Source organism: Pan troglodytes, chromosome X (genome assembly GCF_028858775.2).
Source record: "Pan troglodytes isolate AG18354 chromosome X, NHGRI_mPanTro3-v2.0_pri, whole genome shotgun sequence".
Classification (NCBI taxonomy): domain Eukaryota; kingdom Metazoa; phylum Chordata; class Mammalia; order Primates; family Hominidae; genus Pan; species Pan troglodytes.
The window spans coordinates 19,285,976-19,309,871 of NC_072421.2; the positions used below are offsets into that span (position 1 = coordinate 19,285,976).

At 42.0% G+C, this 23,896-nt stretch overlaps 1 protein-coding gene and 1 long non-coding RNA gene across 6 annotated transcripts in view; one reads left to right on the forward strand and one right to left on the reverse strand.

Annotated features, from left to right (window-relative positions):
- The window catches only part of PPEF1 (protein phosphatase with EF-hand domain 1), a 152,179-nt gene that overhangs the window by 12,583 nt on the left and 115,700 nt on the right, over positions 1-23,896 (forward strand). For 3 of the 5 annotated variants that reach the window (XM_054676257.2, XM_024353137.3, XM_054676258.2), the window contains 4 exons: positions 2,417-2,596; positions 9,358-9,444; positions 11,838-11,940; positions 19,162-19,329. In XM_054676257.2, the coding sequence (XP_054532232.1) occupies positions 19,284-19,329 (46 nt within the window). In that variant the 5' untranslated portion in view covers positions 2,417-2,596; positions 9,358-9,444; positions 11,838-11,940; positions 19,162-19,283. Of the gene's footprint in view, positions 1-2,355; positions 2,597-9,357; positions 9,445-11,837; positions 11,941-19,161; positions 19,330-23,896 lie in introns of all 5 variants that reach the window. The other 2 variants (XM_054676256.2, XM_054676259.2) reach the window with 1 other exon arrangement.
- Positions 138-4,210, reverse strand: LOC107971191 (uncharacterized). The gene is made up of 3 exons (XR_010154897.1): positions 4,126-4,210; positions 2,940-3,105; positions 138-400 (listed from the first exon to the last, which is right to left on the reverse strand). It is a non-coding gene; the product is annotated as an uncharacterized LOC107971191 (long non-coding RNA).

A 23,896-nucleotide genomic window follows, 5' to 3' on the forward strand; every position in this document is an offset into this window, starting at 1 on the left:
CATAAATTGAACTTGTCACTGAGTAAGAATTGACAGCCCACTTCACTGGGATAAATTAGAGAAGTTTCACTACATTACTGACACGTCAGTTTGCTTATGATTATTATTTCTCTCGTTCTTTCCAAGTCTTTGAAATCTTTAGCTTTTGGCATTGCTTTATTTACATATCACAACATTCTTTTGTTTTGGTCTTACTACTGAGTAAACCATAAAAATTAATTGTAGAATTAATACATTTTAGGGAGACATGAGAATTCAATCAAATACATTTAAGAAATACATTGGTTCAGTTCAGAAAGGCAGGACAACTCGAAGCAAGGGGGAGGAGGGGCGTGGCTTCCGGGTTATAGGTAGATTGAAAAATGTTCTAGTTGACAATTGGTTGAGTTTATCCAAAGACCTGGGATCAGTAGAAAGGAGATGTCTGGGTTAAGGGACTGTGGAGACCAAAGTTCTTATTGTGCAGATAGATGAAGCCTTCAGGTAGCAGGCTTCAGAGAGGACAGATTGTAAATGTTTCTTATCCGTCCTAAGGTCTGTGTTTATATTAATACCGGAGAGGTATAATGAGGCATGTTGGACCTCTGCTTCTCGTCATGGCCTGAAGCAGTCTTTCAGGTTAAATTTTAAAGTGCCCTGGCCTAGGAAGAAGTCCATTCCAATGGTTGGGCAGGGATTAAAATTTTTCTTTTGGTTTACACTCCAAAAGCTATGAATGAGGCCAGGTGTGGTGGCTCACGCCTGTAATTCCAGTGCTTTGGGAGCCCAAGAATTTGACCAGCCTGGGCAAGATGGTGAAACGCCATCTCTGTAAAAAATAAAAAATTAGCCGAGTGGTGGCGGGCACCTGTAGTCCCAGCTACTTGGGAGGTTGAGTGAGGAGGATGACTTGAGCCCGGGAGGTGGAGGCTACAGTGAGCTATGATCGCGCCACTGCACTCCAGCCTGGGCGCGATCATAGCTCACTCTCGACAGAGTGAGACCCTGTCTCAAGCAAATAAAAATAAATAAATAAAAAGAATACTGTGTTATAGAGCAGTGCCCCTCAAAGTATGCTTCACTGTCACCTGGGAGCTTATTAGAAATGCAGCTTCACAGCCCCACCCCAGACCTACTAAATCAGATTGGGATTCAGCAGTGATTGGGCCCGGGAATCTGTGTTTTGACAAGATCCCTAGGTGACTTGTAAGTGCATTAAAGTTTGAGAAGTGCTGTTTTAGAGTTTTACGCAAATGAGTTGTAAGACTGACAGATTGTGCACCCTTTAAATTTTGGTGAAAATAAGAGCTTCGGCTTTAGTAAATTAGACCTATATTGAATCCTGGATTCTCCTTGGAAAGTCTCCCAATCCTAGTCTCCAGTTAGCTACTCCGGGTCACGAGCCTTAGCTCAACTGTATGCTTGACTCCATCCCCCATCAACACCTTCACCTAATTAATCCACATTCAACCTTCCACTGTCAGGTCAAAGATGACTTCCTCAGAGAAGTCTTTGCTCGAACCCCCACCTCACTCTCATAAAATGAATACTTGTCCTTTGCAATTTCACATTTATGATTATTTGATTCATGTTTACTTCTCCTACTAGCCTATAAGCTTTAGGAGGGAAGAGACCTTACCAGTTTTGCTAACTGGTATATCCCCAGGGTGTAGAACAGTACCCGGCACATAATAGATGCTCAACAAATATTTATTTAATGAATATATGAATGAAACCAAGCCAGGAATAAGTGCACAAAAGAAAATGCTCTGAAAATTTTTTCCAAAGGCTTCTCCGTAAACTCTTAGGCATCTGAGGCAGTAATAGTGAGGGTTTTGAAAAGAAAGCCCTGGATATTTTCTAGGACTTGTTTTTTGTTTGTTTGTTTGTTTGTTTGTTTTGGCAGGGGGCAGGCGTGGAACAGAGTCTTACTCTGTCACCCAGGCTGGAGTGCAGTGGCACTGTCTCAGCTCACTGCAACCTCCACCTCCCGAGTTCAAGTGATTTTCCTGCCTCAGCCTCCTGAGTAGCTGGGATTACAGGTGCCCGCCACCATGCCCAGCTAATTTTTGTTTTTAGTAGAGACAGGGTTTCACCATGTTGGCCAGGCTGGTCTTGAACTTCTGACCTCAGGTGATCTACCCGCCTTGGCCTCCCAAAGTGCTGGGATTACAGGCATGAGCCATCGTGCCTGGCCCAGGCCTTGTTTTATCAACATTCCTCCAAGAAACAAACTTTTCTTTGTTTACCATGTTCATGAACACAAAAATAGTTGATAGGGAGGCAATGGTGACAAAAAGAAAGCTGGAATCTGCCTTTCAATAAGCAAGAAATAGTCCTCTCATCCAGGTCATGTCGTCCACATTCCATTGGCAGGTATTGTCATATCTGCATGCTACATTGTGAGGTCACCAAGGCAACCTATTAATCATTCTAGAATCTACCTCTTGAAGATTACAAATGAGACTGGGAAACCCTCTTCAATAAGACCTGTGTGATGATAGATTGTGTCCTGAGCCCGCAGGTCAGGCTGAAAGAGTCAACAACCAGCAAAGTGAAGATCTAGGAGTCTGTTCCCCTTGAACCTGTGTGGACCTGATCAAACCTCGAGGGAAAGGTAAGAGAAGAGCACTTAGTGGACCAGGTGAATGGAGTATGATCCGGGTAGGCATGGGACAATGATCGAAAGTTAACCTGTGGCCTCTGTCTGTTTAGTTGTTTAGCCCAACTCTTGTGGTCTTTATGTTTTATGTATGAAGTTTGTTAAATGCTTTAATATATATGTATAGGGTGAAACTGGGTCACCTTGATGTACTGGTCACTGAGTCACAAGACTGTGACTTTGGGGAGGCCACCTAACTTCTCTGGGCGTGGTTTCCTCTCCTATAAAATGAAGATGTCTGAGGACCTTTCTAGACAAGTCCAAAGGATCAGAGTATCTTACCACATTTCAGGCTCACCTGTTACAGAGCTCTGGGCAGAGAACCTCATGATGGTCTTGCAAGGTGACTCCATTCTCTGTCTAGATCAGTTTTGCCCAATTCCCAGTGCTTTAACATGAGAGGGAGTTGCATCAGTGTGTAGTCTTTGTTTTACTTTTGTTCTTGGAATGGCAGATTGTAGCTCCTGTAGAAGGAAAAGAAGAAGAAATAAGGAATTAGCATTGCTCTACATTGACTCATGCTAGATGTCAATCTGAGATACATGTAAAACGTAAGCACATACAAGATAAAGAAACAGATTGTGGCAATATTTAAAAATATCCTAGCTTTTTAAATTAGAAGCAGTTCTGATAAGCCTATTTGGAATTCATGCAAAACATCCATAACTCTGACAGTCTGAATTGTACATGGCAAAGGTAAATTGCTTCCAGGCAGTAATTCTAGGTGCAGGTTTAGATGGACTATACGGTAATCAAGTCTCCATTGCTTTACAGATAGCCCTCACTCCTTGGCCTCTTACTTTCCAGATTGCTTCTTTGTTAGCCTCCCTGTTGGCTCCTTCCTCTTTTCATTCTCTTTAATGTCTCTATTCCCCAGTGTTCTGCTTTTGCCTCTATAGCCTTACTCTATAAGCTCTCCCTGGCTATTTTATCTTCTCTAATCACTTCAGCTATTGTCAGCAACCTGATGACCTATTTAATCTGACTCTCTGGTCCTGATTTATTTCCTGAGCTCGAAACCCAGGCTTCTACTGCCTGTGGGATATCTCAACAGTGAGGTCTCACAAGTACTGAAATTTAGCACACCGCTGACTGAACTCACGATTTTTCTCCACCATAAACTCGCTTGTCCCCCTTCATGTCCAACTCTTGTACCCTTTAATACCCTATTGCAATGAATATCATCATCTCTTAGACTGTAAATTATAAGAAGGCAGAAACCATGTCTATCTTGTCCACCCCTTGTAACCACAGCACCTAGCATAGTGCCTGGCACATGGTAGACACCCAGTAAATATTGTCAAGTGAATGATGAATCTATTTATTCTTCCAAACTAAAAACCCTGGAATCCTCCTCGATGTCTCTGTCTCCCTCACTCTCCATGCCCAGTCTGAGACCTGTGGGGTTTGTTACATAAAACCTTTTACATTCGGCTCCTTCTTCCCCTTCATCCCCGCTGCCATGACTTTAATTCAGCCCTTACCATCTATCTCCTGGATTATTGCAGGAGCCTCCTCATTGGTCTTCCTGTTACCTGCTCTTCCCCATTCATCACCATCTGATCCCCAGAGTGATCTTGCAGCTTGAATCTAATCAGCTTACCCTCAGGCTCCCCTTGACTTAAACAGAGTTTGCAATCTGGCAGCTTTAAGCAGAATCCACGCAGTCTGTACGGCATTTTGAGAAAATGAGAATGACTGTATTTTGTTGATTCTAAGATGCATTTTTTTTTTCACATTTTAGCAGCTCTGATATTGGGATGTGTCTTGAAATGGACAGTGACATAGTTTGATCAGTGGTGTTCTCTCTTATTGGTACATAAAACAGCAGTGTACCCTGTAATCAGTGGCTTCATAAATTTGCTGAAAAATACTCATGCTAACATTTAAAAATAAGGAGATCGTACATAAAACTATCTTCAGCTTCTCTTGGAAAATTACATCAGGCAACACTGGGCTGCGATTTCTGGATAGCAGCCGAAGATGGAGCTACCAGTAAGTAGCAGCTTCCTCATTTAGACAAAAACTCGCTACAGTGTCTCATGGTTTCCGCCCAGGCTGCTTTAGTCATTTGTATTATCTGCCCCAGCCCATTAAGCATTTGAAAGGACAATCCCTGACTGATAAGTTGAAGTCCAGATTCTTTGTTGTGATTTATAAGAACACAGGTGGCACCAACCTACCTCCCCCAGGTTAATGCTCCCAACCTTTGCTGTGTACTCTATGTATCCCCCAATCTCAAATATAACAGACTCCCATGTTCCCTGGAATGTCTTTCTCCATCTTTTATGCCCTACGAAACATTTCCTGGTGTTCCCAGGTCGAGCTCATTTCTTTCTGGACTCCAGTAGTAAGTACATGGGCGTATCTCTGCAAAAACCGCAGTTACTTTTGCACTAACCTAAAGTACAGTTCTGTGATTTATTTTTTATTTTTATTTTTTTGAGACGGAGTTTTTCTCTTGTTGCCCAGGCTGGAGTGTAATGGCGCAACCTTGGCTCACCGCAACCTCCGCCTCCCGGGTTCAAGGGATTCTCCTGCCTTAGCCTCCCAAGTAGCTGGGATTACAGGCGCCTGCCACCACGCCTGGCTAATTTTTTGTATTTTTAGTAGAGACACGTTTTCACCATTTTGGTCAGGCTGCTCTTGAACTCCTGACCTCAGGTGATCCACCCGCTTTGGCCTCCCAAAGTGCTGAGATGGCAGGCGTGAGCCACCACGCCCAGCCAGTTCTGTGAATTTTAACACATGGATAGATTAGCATAACCACCATCATCATCAGGATATAGAACATGCCCCCCAAAACTCCCTCCTGCTAGCCCTTTGTAGTCACTCCCCTCCCTCACCCATAAACCCCTGGTAACCACTGATCAGTTCCCTGTCACTATAGTTTTGTCTTTTTGAGAATGCGATATAACTGTCTGTATCCCTTTCAGCCTGGCCTCTTCCACTCAGCATAATGCCTTTGAGACCCATCCAGGTTGTGTGTATCAGCTTCATTTGTTTTTATTGCTAAGTAGCATTTCATTGTATGGATGTCCCACAGTTTGTGGGACACTCACGGAAGGACATTTAAGCTGTTTTCAATGTTTGACCGTATGAACCTGCATACACGTTTTTGCATGAATAGAAAATTTTATTTCTCTAGTATAGCTACCCAGGAGTAGGATTGCTGTCATATGGTAAGTATATGTTCAACTTTATAAGAAAGTACCAAACTCTTTTTCAGAGTGACTGTACCACTTTGCATTCCTGCCAGCAAAGTGTTAGAGTTCGAGTTGCTCCACATTCTAGCCAGCACTGGATATTGTATTAAAAAAAAAAAATTTTAGCTGGGCACAGTGGCTCACGCCTATAATACAAATACTTTGGGAGGCTGAGGCAGGCGGATACCTAGAGACCAGTCTGAACAATGTGGCAAAATCCACTCCCTACAAAAAATACAAAAATTAGCCGGGCATGGTGGCATGTACCTGTGATCCCAACTACTTGGGAGGCTGAGGTGGAAGGATAGCTTGAGCCCAGAAAGTTGAAGTTGCAGTGAGCTGTGATTGTGTCACTGCGCTCCAGCCTGGTGACAGAGTGAGACCCTGTCTCAACCCCCCCACCCAAATTTAGCCATATTCATAGACATATAGTGGTATCTCATGGTTTTAATTTTAATTTCTGCTTCCTTGAATCTGGCCTGGAGGAACTGGAGGGAACAAAAGGTAAACTCACTGTCAGTTCAGTGGTACTTCAAACTCTGATCTGTTTCCTTCATCTGCCGTCTGTTATTTACTTTTCAGAATCCTCATGTTACTTGTTTATTGCTGTGGGACAGATTACCAAAAAATCTAGTGGCTTAAAACAACACATGTTTATGATCTTACAGTTTCTGTGGGGCAGAAACCCAGGTGTGGCTTACTTGGGCCCTCTACGTCAGCATCTGTCGTGAGCTGCTGCACACAATGTGTTGACTGGGCTGCTGTCATCTGAAGGTTGGACTGGGGAGGGATCCACTTCCAAGCCCATATGGTTGTTGACAAGAGTCAGTCCCTCATGGTCTGTTTGACTGAGGGCCTTAGTTCCTTGCTGGCTTTTGGCTAGAGACTTCCCCCAGTCCTTTGCCACTTGGGCTTCTCCCACATGGCAGCTTACTTCATTGAAAGCACAAAAGCTGTGAAGATAATAGGGTCTGCTAGCAAGACAGAAAATCACAATCTTTTATAACCTAGTCATAGAAGTGACATCCCAATACCATTGCCATGCTCAATTGATTAGAAGCAAGTTTCTGGGTCCAGCCTATGCTGAAGAGAAGGGATGAACACAATGGTGTGAATTGACCAGGAGGAAGGGATCATTGGGGGCAGCTTAGAGTCTGTCTGCCACAGTCCTCAAATAGCTGTTTCATGGATTCTGTCCAGGTTTTATAGCTTTGTCCCATGAGAGAGAAAGAGTAGAGTGGGTAAAATGTCCTTTTTCCATCTTACCCAGACCAGAACCTTCTGTGAAGCTTTTTGATTTGATTTATGAACATTCAGGGTTAATTTAAGGAATTTCTTTAAACTCAAGCCATCGAGGACCAAGCTAGGGTTAGATTAAGCAGTGGTCCGAATTAAAATTCTGATATCTATTAATCTATTTATTAAATCACAACCAAGGAAAGCTCAACTTTTGTATCTAAGATGGAGCCTTTCGAAAGCTGAATTTCCCCACCTTAAAACGTGATGGCTGTTTTAGCCTGTCATTGTGGCTGCTCACCAGGTGACCCCAATAGAAACATCTGGCAAGCACTGACCTTTATGAATTTCTTCCATCTGATAGTGACTCATAACCCACTTTTAATTTCTTTTAATGACTTCCTAATGACTTGCCAGATCTGGCCTCTCTTTTCTCCTAGTTAATGTGATTTTTCAGTACCCAGAATTCACCCTTGAAAATATGCTTGATCCTTTCTCTATTTAAGTGAAAAATTACTTGGTATTCCTTTCTTCTCTTCACAAGGGAGCAGGATCTCTAAATTAGAGTCCTTTGATTTTTTTTTTTTTTCTTTTGAGACAAGGTCTTCCTCTGTTGCCTAGGCTGGAGTATAGTGGCTCTATCATGGCTTACTGCAGCCTCGATCTTGCAGGCTCAAGTGATCCTCCTGCCTCAGCCTCTCAAGTAGCTGTGAGAACAGGCATGTCCCACCACACCCAGCTAATTTTTTTTTTTTTTTTTTAGTAGAGAGGACTTGCTATGTTGCCCAGGCTGGTCTCCAGCTCATCAGCTCAAGCAATCCTCCTTGCTCAGCCTCCCAAAGTGCTGGGATTACAGGTATGAGCCACTGCCCCCAGCCTTTTTGAACTTTTTTGATCATGGACCCCTCACAGTAAGTTTCATGAGAATGGACCAAGCATATTTATTTATTTACAGCTAATACTGCTGAACTCATTTATTGTGTACATGATCAAATATACATGGAAATAGAAAAGTTAACAAGAATAAGAAAATAGATAAAAATATGGGTTCTGATGTTTTGCTTTCTGCTCTCCAGCAGATCTCTGTGCATGTGCTGTGGGGAAGCTACCCCAGTTTTGGAGACTACTAGGGGTTAGGAAGTGGTGATTGGGTGTGATTGCTTGCCCGTGGCCCCAGCATCAGGAGGCTAGCTCAGAGTCAGAAGAAATGGGAGGCCAGCCCTGTCTGAGCTTCCCCCCTTTGGTGCTACGGGGCTTCGAGGTATCAGGAGCCACAAGCAGACACCTTAAGTACCCACCATCAAATAGATCTGCACATGCCGCTGTTTTCTTAGTCTCCTCTCCAGTCCAGCTGCTTCGCCTCAATTCTAGCATACTCCTCAGGGTATGTCATGATCAATAATGGGAGCTGCCCATTAGAACTACTTTGCCTTGGCAGAAATTGGAACTGTGGCCAGCTCCAGGAAGCTTGTGAAATAGGAGAGGCTTGCCCGCAGTGCCCTCTTTTCCTTGAGAGGTAGCCAGGCTTCTCCATTCCCCTCTGTCTTTCCATAGTTTGCTATTGCCATGGACTAACTAAATGTCCTGGGTTGGGATCCCTCAGAAGCAGAGCCTGAGATAAACATTTGAGAGCAAGTTTATTTGGAAGGCAGGAGCAAAGAAAGTACAGCAGTGGGGAAGTGAGAAAGGAAGGGAAGGCAATCAAGAGAGATTAAGTCCAGCCTGAAGAGGTGGAGAGGGCAGCCATTTTTCAATCTTAACATCCGGGCACCTTTCTCTATGTAATTGCAGCATTATCATTAGGAAAGAAGTTCATTTTGATTTCTAGTTCCCCTCTCCCATTTCACACCCTAGTTAAGTACTGTAGAATATGCATAGCTATGAGAACCCCCTCTTCCCACCTCTTTTCCTCTGGCTGATGCCTGGTCAGTCATCGGGTCTCGGCCCGTGCATCACTTCTAGGAAGCCTTCCGTCATCCCCCTTTCTGAGATAGGGCTCTTTCTCTGCGCCCCTGGAGTGTCTCGTACCTGTTGTATTAGATATTTTATCATACCATTTTGCTTTCATTTATTCATGTAATAGATATTTATTATGTGCCTGGCACTGTTTTAAGTACCTGGTATGTATATTTCAATATCCAATCATGTGTATTTTTTTTTCTCTGCCATTTGTGTCTCTGTCCCTCAGTAGCACCTGCTACATAGGAGGTACTTGCCACATAGGAGGTTTAAAACTGTTAACATCACTCTGCCCATCATTTTTTCTTTTTTCAGGCTGGGAGAACACATCCCTGGTCAGCTGTAGGAAAGCCAGAGAGCATTTGAGAAGAGGCTGAAGCTTGAATTTTGCAAACACACAAGGTGCTGACTGAGGCAGTAGAGTGTAATGATTATAATAAGCAGGGGTTCTAGAGCCAAAGTGGCCGGGTTCAACTCCCAGTTCCACCCCTCATTTGCTGTTTGACTTTAGGCTACAATTCCTAATGGGTGAAGAGGGATCATAATAGTATATACCTCAGAGGATGGTGTGTGGATTAAATAAGATTAACATATGTAAAATTTAAAAGTACCTAGAACGTGGTCAGTGCTCAATAGATATTATCATTATTGTGATTTATTCACTTACATCAGTGTTGGTTCATTTAACAATTGGAGGCTGACCATAAGACCCCTTTGGTGCTCACAGTAACATTTCAGTGTTCTTTCTACAACGGAAAAATACAATGAAGTTATTCATTCAAAGCAAATTCTGAGTTTTCAACAAATCACATAAAGGGCACAGCCAATCCAATTCGTGGTCCAGGGGCTGGCCATTAAAATAACAACCTAAATCATGAGTTTTTTTCCCTGCTTTCCTTTCTTTCTGTGGTTAAACAAATATTTGGTGAGTACCTCTTTTGCATTCAGTAATGAGTAGGTTTAAAACTGAGGATGTGGCCAGTCGCAGTGGCTCACACCTGTAATCCCAGCACTTTGGGAGGCCAAGGCGGATCACCTGAGGCCAGGAGTTTGACACTAGCGTGGCCAACATGGTGAAACCTCGTCTGTACTAAAAATACAAAAATTAGCTGGGTGTGGTGGTGTACACCTGTAATCCCAGCTCCTCGGGAGGCTGAGGCAGGAGAATCGCTTAAGCCTGGCAGGCAGAGGTTGCAGTGAGCCCAGAATGCACCACTACACAGCCTGGGTGACAGAGTGAGACTCTGTCTCAAAAATAAGAAAACACACACACAACTGGGGATGCCAAGAGGAATGAAATAGATCCTTTCCCTTTAGGATTTCACATGTAAAAGGGCAAATTACAGCACACTTTGAGCACACTCTATAATTGGACGCACACATGGCTTTGAGAGCCAGAAGACAGAGTGACTAATTCCCCTTTGGTGATTCAGGAAAGGCTTCACACAGAGGAGGTGACATTGGAACAACTGTATCTAGACATAGCCATAATTTAATGGCTGAGGATTGAATAGGCATTTGGTTGGGAGAGCCAGCTGTATAGCTACATTGTCCACTATTTTTTTGGAGCCTGAGTAATTATGCTATCATTTACAATTTGTGTAGCAGCCTCATCAGGTCCTGCTCTTGTCTTCCCCACCATGGAAACCTGAGTGGTCGTATTGCCTCATAATGAGGCCCTCTGGTGATGTTAATATACTAATAGGACAGAAGCCCAGAGCCACCTCGCCAGTTATTTTTCAAGTAACTCCATCCGATTAAATGGCAAACTAGGTAACCACTTTACTAGATCTCCTGTGGCTCTCAATTGCAGAAAGGAATCGAGCTAAAGAGCAGCTTGGGTGGGGTTATGAAATGTTTATGGCTGGAGTCCTGTAAATTTTAGCTGGCAAAGCCTAAGACCAGTAAGCTTGAAAACACGTATGCTGTGTCACCAGCTAGGAAGAGTTTGCCAGGGAAACTGCTGGCAGCGTGGCCGCGATCAGTATAAGACTCTGTGAACAAGACCACCACTAGATTGCCTCGAACATAGCAGAACTGTGGCTGCTGGCATCCATTACTGCCATGGGCACTTTGAATTTTCAAGTATGTCTTTCTCCTCCCCCAAACTCAGCAACATTACAGGCCAACTTTCCTTTCCCTTTCTGCTGATGAAGGGAGGTCATTCTCCCTTCACAGGTAGGTTCTCCAATAAGGAGCTACTGAACAGCTGCTGGAGTACAAATGTCTTATGACCCAGTGGCTGCTCCCTTAAACCCACACCTTTCTAGAACCAAGGAAGAATGTTTAGTTTTTCCACTTCTCTTAATTGTACCAGGTTAATGTAACGTTTTCTAAAAATTATCCTCAGTTTACCTAAAGAGTGCTTTTCTGCTCTTATTTACTGAAATTCTCTTTTCTATTTTGTATTGATGGCAGATTATGCACACAATAGCGTGGTCCTGCCCATGCGGAGCCTGGTCCCTTTGGAAGCAGTCACGTGGCCGCTGACTTTGCAGCCCATTACTTGAGTGCATCTCCAGGCCAGGAACAGAGCAGGGTTGGAGCAGAGAGCTGTGCTCACGGCCAGTGCATTGTCTCCCAGATTCGTGGCTCTGGGCTTGCCTTCCCGGCTGAAAGGCAAAGCAGCCTGGCCCTGTTCTAGTTATTTCTTTGTGTGTATATGTTTGTTTGTTTATTTAAGCAAGAGCTCTCTCTGCAGAGTGGGGTGTGTGTGTGTGTGTGTGTGTGTGTGTGTGTGTGTGTTTGTGTGGGGTGCTTCAGAGAGGGCTGAAATTGTACCTCTTTTCTTTCAGCCCTCTGCATTTCCCCAGAGAGAAGGTTTTTTTCTCGTCTTCATTTCCTTTGAAACACCTGGGGTGAGGAAAAACCTCTACATTGGCCAAGCAGAAGAAACAGGTAATATGTTTGTTTATTCTTAGGCATTTGGGGCAAGCAGAAGTCTACATCATAAACATATATCGTGTGGCAATGGAACAGGCAATGTGTACTCCTTGGAGTATATCTTACTGCTTTGCAATTTCTCGGAATGATTGTTCTCAAAAATGCTGGTTGTAAATCAGTTGCCATCAGTTGAAGAAGATGTACAGATGACTTGGCAATCTGAAGGATTGTGGCCTATTTCAAATGAACTTGATATTTGGAAAATCTCCACAGTCACTTGGATTGAGAGCCAGAAAATGAGGGAAGGGGTCCTTTGAGAAACCCTTCTAGGTCCCCTCAGGGAGTATTCTCCAAACTCCACTGCACACCTTCATATTTAGAAATCTTCCTTTAGTTCCCTTGGCGTCTTGTCGTCTTAGAGGTTTCTAGCTATCTGTAAGAATGGAACCAGAATTCCTTACAGTGTTCAAAATTCTCTTTAGTGATTTACTTCGTATGTGAACTGATCAGATTGGATCCTGAAACCAAGGCATAGCCTTTTAGCGGGCAGACATTTTTGTTCTTTAATGATTAAACAGAGCGAGTCTTCAGTTCTGCCACTAATGAGCTACGCCAGGGAGTATGTTATTTGAGTCTCAGTTTTTTTCATCTGTAACATGGTGATGACGATACTACCTTGAAAGTTTGCTGTGACAGTGAACTGAAATAATAGAAATATAAAGCACCCGCTATGCTGGGTAAATAGTAGTCCCTTAATAAATAGTAGTGATTTTAGCTACTATTATGATTACTGGTATAGCATTCTTTCCGATCTTAGACCTCTCAAGGGAAAAGAACCCATTGCTTTGCGACTCTTAAATTATCCCAGAACCTGTAGGTACCCAAAGGGTTTAGTCTTTGGGAAGCCCCAGACAAAGCATTCTGAAGAAAGAGACTTGAACAAACACAGTGGGTTCCCACCCATGCATGGCCCCTCCTAACTCATCAGCTAAAAACAGTTGGTCTTTGTTCAAGCTAGTTTTTTCCCACCACTCAGTCCTCAGTACAAGTCAGTAAGATATGCATTATTATCACTGTTTTCTTATGAGGAAACTGAGGTACAGGGGAATTAATGACTAAGAATTCAAACTCCTGTTGTCTGACTTCTAAACCCAAGGCTCCACTGGGCCAGCATTAGGCAGTTAGGAACAGTAGTTCTTGAGATGCTTTACTTCAAAAGGGCCCCTTGCTAGGCTCTTTGGGAAATAGTGGTCAGCTCTTTCTGAGAGATTCACAATGTATGTTCATATATTAAAGGCTCTGAGAAGTCCTGCAGTAAAGAAACCTGTCCAGCTCTACATCCCCTGAACTTATTATGTAATGGTGGGACCTTTATTTTGGCCTTAGTCCTAGAATAATAAACCACATAGAACTATTCTTCCACAAACACACTTTGGAAAACCTGGCACCAGGCCACGCTGTTTCCTGATTACAATCATGTCTGATATACCAGCAGACACTTTCAAACACCTTCTGGTGGTCAGTATAGTTTCCTACCTTTTCTTATCCTCTCATGTGGCGAGACCCAGGAAGAATCACCAGCTTGGTCTTACAGACCTCCCCTTACTCATTTAAGACCCCAGACATAAGTAATTGCTCCACTGTTCTACTGGAAAGGTAGTGATGGAAGGGAACTCTCTGGCACGGGCTGCCAGGGACTCCTCTGCCTCACCCTATGCCTCTTCATTATATTTAGGCCACAGACATCAGGCTATAAAACCTCTGTGGCAATGAATACCAAGCAGAATGCAATAGGGTGAGCCCGATGAGGCATCTGTTCCTCATGCTAGCACAATCTACGGGGGAAGAATTACACCTGCCTGCTTCACTCCCACTGTGGTGGTCGGGGGTGGGGGTAGAGGGTGTTGGTATCAGTTGAATGACTATGGGTTCCAGGTTTTCAGGACTAGAGCTAAAGCCAATTTCTTGCTAAAGCCAACATCTCTAGGAAAAGCTGAATTCTAGCCTAGGAAACTACGAAACTGACATCTAGAATGCCAGAGAGGGTCGTGTCAGGGTGGCTGAGCCAAGGTGTGGAAGTTGGATAGAGATGAGCTTAGAAATCAGACCACCTTAAAAATGAACAAGAACAACTCGGGGAGGCTGGGCTAGTGGTTGGAGGGTGCTTGGTGGCGAACGTTAGTTTGTCCCCACGGCCTGTCTTTTGTACTTTCCTTGTATTTTCAGCATTGGAAGTGAAAGATTAGCATGAAAAAAATGGAAAATTATCAGTTCCACCCAGTCACCCCCAACACACACACAGTAAAAACCTTTTAGCGGAAGGCTTTCCTTTTGCAAATTATAAGTGAGTGCCAATGATGAGTCATTATTTCATGTTTACTCTTTAAAACCATCCTTGGTATATATTAGAAGGGACAGCAGCAATGGGCAAGTTTCAAGCTGTTTTTTTGCCAAGATCCACCCAGGGGCTCGTATTACCCACTAGGACATTCTTGGGCATTTGTGAACCCTGTGGAAGCCCCCCACCTCTTTGAGCCTGAGAACCCTTTTCAGGCCTCAGGGAATCACTTCTTCAGAGACTTCTTCAATGCACTTAAATGCTAACAGAGGGTGGGAAATGGAAGCAGCTTAGATTTTACCAAGTCATGGAAAATCCCCAATCATTTTTATCAGCTTTATGTCAGAGATGTCCTCAAAGGCTCACGCACTGCTTACAAACTCACTTCCCTCTCTCCTGGAAGTCTAGGTGGGGCAGTACATGGGAGGGGTAAGTGGCATCTTGCTTTAACCAGCTCATATTTTGGTGAGAATGAAAAAGAACTGACTTTTTTTGTAACCTATTACCTGAGAGAAAAACAGTTAAAAATAAACTGATAATAATTATTTAATAATGCAAAAATTATTATAGCCAATTTTTTCTAATGGATAATCAAAAAATTCTACAACAATCATCATGTCTTTCCATCATGATTTTAAAACTTTCTTTAAAAATTATGTATAAGTACTACCCCTTTCTGATTTAATAAAATGCTTTTGTGTAATTGAATAGCACCTACCTGTGCACAAAATGATGGATTAATAATGACTTTTAGCAACTAAATTTTTAAAGAACTCTGGCCTAGGAATATTGATTCCTTTGTTCATTCATTCATTCATTTAGCATTATCCAACATCTGCAATGTGAAAGGCACCATGTAGGTGCCAGAGATTCAAGGGCTACTTTGGAAGTTGCCCGTGGGGCTAATAGTCTAACAGAAATATACTCAAGTTTGATGCTTTTTAGTTCTTACTGAAGCTTTTATATGCAATTGTGTTTGTTGTGGATTAACTGAGGGGTGACTGAAAACCAAATGCCTCTGGAGAGATATTGAGACAGTGCTTTTTTTTTTCTGGAAAAAGAAAATTGAAATTGAAATATATCAATCAGTCCAATCAGTGTTTATGGCCTACTAAATGCTCAATTCTTTTTTTTCCCTGTTTTCTTTTTTAAATTAAAAAACATACCTTTTTTTTTTTTTTTTTTAAGTCAGGATTTCACTCTGTCACCCAGGCTGGAGTGCAGTGGTGTGATCACGGCTCGCTGCATCCTTGACCTCCCAGCCTCAGGTGATCCTCCCACCTCAGCCTCCTGAGGAGCTGGGACTACAGATGTGCACCACCACGCCTGGCTAATTTTTTGTATTTTTTGGTAGAGTTGGGGTCTCCCTATGTTGCCCAGGCTGGTCTCGAACTCCTGGGCTCAAAGGATCCATCTGCCTCAGCCTCCCAAAGTGCTAGGATTATGAATGAGAGCCACTGTGCCCAGCCCCAATTCTTATGTCTTCATAAAAAGGAGTGGAAAAAATAGCATGAGGATGGAGCGAAGCCCAAGTGAGATTTGGATACTGTTGGAAAATAGTGTTTCTTCAACTGAGATATGGGGATTCCTTGCATCAAAGTTCCCGGCATGGTGCACTTTAAATGTGTATTCCAAGGCACTGGACTTTTGAATCTGAGTATTGTTAGTAAAGCCTGGGAATCTGCATCCCCTCACCCCCAATAAGTCTTGTGAGCACTCGAGTTGGAGAGCACTGATCTAGGCACCTGGAGAATGTCACCAGGACTAGATGAATTCCTAGACGAACAGTGCCCCAATTTCAAAAATGAGAAAAGAATATATGCTAGAAGCCACAGACTCGTTGGCTTGATATGACCTCTGGAAAAATTCAGCTTGAAATAGATGGAGCCAAAGCATTTCTAGGAAAATGTGATCATCACTATGCAGCACCGTGGGTTTGCTAAAATACCGTCTCTATTACAGATTGTCAAACTTTGTTGTGTATTAGAATCTGGAAAACTGAAAAAAATCTTGATGCCTCATCCTCCACCCAGTACCAATTATGTCAAATTATCTGGGGGTGGGACTTGGGCATCAGTATTTTTTAAACCCCAAGAGATTCTGACTTAATGAGGTGCAGGCTGAGTACTGGGAGTTTGAAAAGCTCCCCAGGTGACACTCATATGCAACGAAGTATGACAAGCACAGGTCTATATGACATGGGACAAGTTGCTTAACTTCCTTGCACTTTGTGTAAATACTAGGTAATTTTAAAGGTCTCTCTCACCTTTAAACTTCTATGATTTTGTATTAAAAATGTTGCCAAATTGATTTCCTTCCTTTCTTCCTCCCCTGCCCTTCCTTCCTTTTCTCCTCCTCCTTCCCTCTCTCTTCTTTTGCTGGAATAAGCTGGAATGTCAAAGTATCAAAATATATACATATCATCATTTTATTAAAATATTTAGTAAAATTCTCCAGGATGTCTCACAGATAAATGAGAGTTATGATAGGTGAGTTTACCAGCTAACTGAACAAATGTGCTCAGTGAGTATGAAGGTAACGGATCTGTGGTGAACCTGGAGGATGGTTTGGAGTGGGATGCCACAGGGCTCATCCTGCCCTTGGATCTGAACTTGTTAATGTTCTTTAGCCATGATGTAGATAAGGAAGACACGAAAGAAATGCCTATCAAATTTGGAAATAGAGCCAAGCACGGTGGCTCATGCCTGTCATCCCAGCACTTTGGGAGGCTGAGGTGGGCACGTTGCTTGAGGCCAGGAGTTTGAGACCAACTTGGGCAACATGGTGAGACCCCATGTCTACAAAAAAGTACAAAAATTAGCTGGGCATGGTGGCGCATGCCTGTAGTTCCAGCTGCTCAGGAGGCTGAGGTAGGAGAATCACTTGAGCCCGGGAGGTGGAGGTTGCAGTGAGTCATGGTTGCGCCACTGCACTCCAGCCTGGGTGACAGAGCGAGACCTTGTCTCAAAAAATAAATAAAAATTTGGAAATAACCCAAAGTTTAGGAAGGCTAATTCATTCAATACATAAAATAATCAGGTTCACCTCTGGTCAGAAAATCTGTTTACTAAGCTTATTGTTATTTTCAAAACATTGCCATAGTTCAAATATTTTGCTTATTTTAGTTTTCCCTTTCTTCAGTCGAGTTGAAATTTTGAAGCTTTTGGTGTAGTACCAATGGAAAGATAGATATGTCAGTTGTTTGCTGACTTTGTGCCTGTCAAGAAATGCAAATAGGGCTGGGCAAGATGGCTCACACCTGTGACCCCAGCACTTTGGGAGGACAAGGTCGGAGGATCACTTGAGCCCAGGAGTTTGAGACCAGCCTCGGCAACATAGGGAGACCCTGTCTCTACAAAAAAATAAAATTAGCCGGGTGTCACGGCACATGCTTGGGAGGTTAAGGCTGCAGCGAGCCGTGATTGTGCCACTACACTCCATCCTGGGTGACAGCGTGAGACCCTGTCTGAAAAAAAAAAAAAAAAAAAGGAATGCAAATATATTAGATCAGGTTGGTTTGGAGCATCACAAAATAAAGGAAACATCACCCTAAAAAGTGACGTGACAGTATACTATGGAAAGGAATTTTGTTGAAAACTCCCGTGAAGTGATTATGGGAGTCAGGGAGCTCATGAGAAGGACTATAGAACACAAGGTTAGACTCCAGAGGGGCCTCAGCAGTGCCCAGAGAGCTTGTTTAAAAGGGCACTCTTGGCCAGGCACGGTGGCTCATGCCTGTAATCCCAGCACTTTGGGAGGCCGAGGCAGGTGGATCACCTGAGGTCAGGAGTTTGAGACCATCCTGGCCAACACAGCAAAACCCCGTCTCTACTAAAAATACAAAAAATTAGCCAGGTGTGGTGGCGCATGCCTGTAGTCCCAGCTACTAGGGAGGCTGAGGCGGGAGGATCACCTGAGCCTGGGAGGTTGAGGCTGCAGTGAGCTGTGATCACACCACTGCACTCCAGCCTGGGTAATAGAGCGAGACTCTATCTCAAAAAATAAAATAAATAAAAGGACACTCTCACAGATTACAATTCCTAAATTTGGGGGGAGGTTTCAAACCTCCTTTTTTTTTTTTTTTGAGATGGAGTCTCGCTTTGTCGCCCAGGCTAGAGTACAGTGGTGCGATCTCAGCTCACTGCAACCTCCGCCTCCCGGGTTCAAGCGATTCTCCTGCCTCAGCCTCCTGAGTAGCTGGGATTACAGACATGTGCCACCATGCTTGGCTAATTTTTGTACTTTTAGTAGAGACGGGGTTTCACCATGTTGGCCAGGCTGGTCTCGAACTCCTGACCTCGTAATCTGCCCGCCTCGGCCTCCCAAAGTGCTGGGATTGCAGGCGTGAGCCACCGCGACCGGCTGCCTCCTTTTTTTTTTAAAACAAATGTTCCCAACTTATTCCGCGAAATACTGTCAAAGAACTCACTTTGAATTTCAGCATAGCTGTTAAATATGTTGTTTTTGTCTCATAGTCAAGTTCCAATTTGTGTTTTTAAAAGCCTAGATAGGTTGAATTACTTTGAGCTGAAAACCAAAACAGTTAATTATGTCAGCTCCTCCACATCCCATTCCCCATATTTAAATTAGAAAATCGTACACTCTCATATTTCGATTTTTCTTTTCATTTTGAATGCTCTATTTTATACAGAGCTGGATGTGACCTAGACATGGAGAAACTCATTTATGTCTAGCAGAGAAGCAGCCTATAGCTGCTCTGTAGCTGCTGCTGTGTTTTGGAAAATAAGCCAGGATTAGATTATGTCTGATCACTTTCCACATCACATGATGAACAGCGATTCAGAAGAAGCGTAAAATGAATCCTGCTGAGCAGCCCCTCAGCTACCATGTGGTTAACTGGCGGTTTCCTTCCCTCCCTCCTGTGTATTCCTCATTAGAATCTATGACTGAAGAGGATCGGCTAAGAGTGGTTCCTCGCAGCTTAAAGGGAGGCACTTTTCACACTCTGTCTTAAAATCAGAAGTTGAATTCATGAACACATATGATTTAGATAGAAGTCATGGGATGCAGCAGTTCTTCAACGAAAACCAGGAGATCTGACACATGTGAGTACTGGGAATGTGCCTGTGGTTATGAATGAAAAGGGGAAAATGAGCTGCCCTCACCCTCTTCTCCTTTCTCATTTACTCCCACGATGCTCAAGCTGCCCTGTGTGATTTGCACAAGGCATCGTTAGAGTAGCATAGGAAACTACATTTAGGAAGATGTAGCTTTGAATTTATGAAGTACCATAAAGTGTTGTCTTAGAGATATTTTATGTTTGATTTAATTTCATTCGATAATGTACCAATATAAAATCTCAATTTAAAACTCAGTGGCAGGGAACAAGAAAGGCAGTGTAATTTATATGTGTTTCTTCAATACTTTTATAAATAGCTATATCCCTACTTTTGTGACATTTAGTAGCATCATTGAATTTTTATTGGATTTTATAACTCAATGATCACATTATTTCTATATCTATTCAACACAGAACTTCATGAGATTTGCATCACGTTTTAAAAATAATCTAGGAGAATTGGGAGAATGCTAGATCATCTGTTTCCAAAAAAAAGGTGTATTGTTTCTAAATAGATGGCATGCCTTTCTGTACCCCCATATCATTAGAAGCTTAAATATTCACTTTGTTTATTTTGTACTGAGGTTCTTTCTCATGGCTATTGGCATCTAGTTGAAACAAACTTGAGCATTTAAGGGATAGAGTTTCCAACAAGCAAATTAAAATAAAAACAAGTAAATAAGCTGGGACAATTAATATGAGTAATTTGCTCTTAAACTCCACTTCTTTGATGTCTAGGTTATAGGTAATTCCCCCAACTTCTATTCCACATCTTGCCTTTGGAAGTTTATTCAGGCTTAAGGTGGAGGGTTTAGGATGCAGAGTGCGCTATACTAATTAGCGTGGGATGTTTTACTTTGGGAATCAAATGTTATTCTCCTACCCAGCTGACTTGTGCTGATGATGTAGGAAACTCATCTCTGAAAGTAGGAAGGGACATAGGAGGTGTACTGACTCTTTCAAATCTTTAAGCATGTCATGAAATAAATCTTTCAAAAGCTCCATCTGAACTCTACTGCTGTAGTAGACATTTATTAGCAGAGAGTAAAGAGAAATTATCTTTTTATATCTAGGATTACTCACAGTTCTTTAAATTTAGCCAAATTTCCTAGGTTAAAAAAAAAAAAAGCCAAGTCCAACTTGTAAAAACAAATCCTCTCTCTTTTTGAAATACTTTTCAACTTTTAAAACATTGCATGTAAGTGGAAATATTAGCTTAGATTTTTGGATTGCTTTTTCTTTCAAATACCTGTGATTTATTGAGGTGAAATTCACGTAACATAAAATTAGCCATTGTCAAGCGAACAACTCAGCAGCAGTTGGTATGTTCACAGTGTCGTGCAACCACAACCCCTCTGTACTTCTGAGACATTTCCAACACTCCAAAGTAAAACCCCTTATCCATTAAGCACTTTCTCCTCTCAGCCCCTGGCAGCCACAAATCTATATTCAGTCTCTATGGATTTATCTATTCTGGACATTTCATGTAAATGGAGTCATATATTATGTGACCTTTTGTGTCTGGCTTTGTCCATGTTGTAGCATGTATCAGTACTTTATTCCTTTTTATTGTGGAATAATATTTCATTGTATGAATATGCCACATTGTATTTATCCATTCATCAATTGATAGACATTTGGATTGTTTCAGCTTTGTTTTTTTTTTTTTTTTTTTTTGAGACAGTCTTGCTCTGTCACCCAGGCTGGAGTGCAGTGGGGTGATCTCGGCTCGCTGCAACCTCCGCCTCCCAGGTTCAAGCGATTCTCCTGCCTCAGCCTCTGGAGTAGCTGGGATTACAGGCACACACCACCACACCTAGCTAATTTTTGTATTTTTGGTAGAGACAGGGTTTCACCATGTTGGCCAGGCTGGTCTCGAACTCCTGACCTCAGGTGATCTGCCCGCCTCGGCCTCCCAAAGCGCTAGGATTACAGGTGTGAGCCACTGTGCCCGACCTGTTTCAGCTTTTTGACTGTTATGAACAATGCTGCTGTGAACATATGTTTTCCGTTCTCTTGGGTATATACCTAGAAGTGGAATTGCTGGGTCATATGGTAGCTTTATGTTTAACATTTTGAGAAATTTCCAAGCTGTTTTCCCAAGTGACTGCACCATTCTACATTCCTACCAGCAGTGTATAAAGGTTTCAATTTCTCCACATTTTCAGCGATAGTTGTTATTGTCTGTCCTTTTGATTTTAGTCATCCTAGTGGGTATGAAGTGGTATCACACCATGGTTTTCATTTGTATTTCAGTAGTGACTAATGACATTGAGCATCTTTTCATGTGTTTATTGGCTATTTGTATATCTGCTTTGGAGAAATGTCTATTCAGATCATTTACCCATTTTTAATTGAATTATTTATTTTTATATTGTTGTAAGATAAATTTATATATTCTAGATACAAGTTTCCTATCAAATATGTGACTTGCAAATATTTTCTCTCATTCGTTGAATTCTCTTCATACTTTCTTAATGGTGTTCTTTGAAGCACAAAAGTTTTTACTTTTGATGAAGTTCACTTTATTTTTTCTTTGGTTGCTTGTGATTTTGGTGTCATATCTAAGAATCCATTCCCGAGTCCAAAAAGATTTTTGCTCACGTCTTACTTTAAGAGTTTTGTAACAACTCAACAAGAAAAAAAAGATAACTCCATTAAAAAGTGGGCAAAGGTCATGAACAGACATTTTTTCAAAAGAAGGCATACAAATGGCTAACAAACACACGAAAAAAATGCTCAACATCACTAATCATCAGATAAATGCAAATTGAAACCATAATGAGATACCATCTTACATACCAGTCAGAATGGCTATTACTAAAAAGTCAAAAAATAAGAGATGTAGGCAAGGATGTAGGGAAAAGGGAATGTTTATCACTGCTGGTGGGAATGTAAATTAGTACAACCTCTGTGGAAAACATTATGGAGATTTCTCAAAGAACTAAAAATAGAGCTACCAAACTACCATTTCATCCAGCAATCCCACCACGGAGTCTACCCAAAGGAAGTCATTATATCAAATAGATATCTACACTCTTATGTTTACCGCAGCACTATTTACAATAGCAAAGATATGGAATCACCGTAAGTGTTTTTCAATGGATGATTGGATAAAGAAAATGTGTGGTGTATGTATATGTAAGTGTGTGTGTGTATATATATGTGTGTGTGTGTGTATGTGTGTGTATATATACGTATATATGTATGTATGTGTGTGCATATATATATATATATGTGTGTGTGTATATATATATATATGCATGCCATGGAATACTACTCAGCCATAAAAAAGAATGAAATCATGTCTTTTGCAGCAACATGGATGGAACAAGAAGCCATTATCCTAAGTGAAATTACTCAAAAACAGAAAGTCAAATACCCCATGTTCTCACTTAAAAGTGGGAGCTAAATAATGTATACATATGGGCATCCAGAATACAATAATAGACACTGGAGACTCAGAAAGCTGGGAGGGTGGGAGGGGGGTGAGGTATGAGAAATTACCTAATGAGTACAATGTATGCTACTTGGGTAATGGTTACGCTAAAAGCCCAGACTTCATTATACATGTAACAAAATTACACTTATACCCCCTAAATATATATATTTTTAAAGGCCAAAAAAAAGTTTTGTACTTTTAGCTCTTACTTTTAGGCATTTGAACCATTTTGAGTTGCTGATTTTCACGTATGGTGTGAGGTAGGAGTACAAATTCATTTTTTGCATGTGGATATCCAGTTGTCTCAGCACTGTTTGTTGAAAAGATTGTTCTTTCCCCATTGAATCCTCTTAACACCATTGTCAAAAATCAATTGACCATAAATGTTGTTTATTTCTGGGCTCTCAATTCTATTCCGGTGATCTGTATGTCTTTCTTATGCCAGTACCAGTGTCTGGATTACTATAGCTTTTTTTTTTTTTTTTTGAGACGGAGTCTTACTCTTGTAGCCCAGGCTGGAGTGCAATGGCACAATCTCAGCTCACTGCAACCTCCGCCTCCCAGGTTCAAGTGACTCTCCTGCCTCAGCCTCCGGAGTAGCTGGGATTACAGGCACAAACCACCACATCTGGCTAATTTTTGTATTTTTGGTAGAGACGGGGTTTCACCATGTTGGCCAGGCTGGTCTGAACTCCTGACCTTGTGATCCGCCCACCTTGGCCTCCCAAAGTGCTGGGATTACAGGCATAAGCCACCATGCCAGGCCTACTATAGCTTTTTTTAATAAAGTTTTGAAATTGGGAAGTATGAATTCTTCAACTTTGTTTCTCTTTTTCAAGATTATTTTGGCTATTCTGGGTCCCTTACATTTCCATATGAATTTTAGAATCAATGTGTCAATGTCTCAAAAGAAGCCAAGTGGAATGTTGACAGGGGTTGTGTTGAATCTGTAGATCAATTTGGGGAGTATTGCTATCTTAACAATTAAATAATCTGATCCATGAACATGGGATGTCTTTCCATCTATTTAGATCTTTAATTTCTTTCACCAGTGTCTTGTAGTGTTCAGAGTATAAGTTTTACACTTCTTTCCTTAAATTTAACCTAGGTT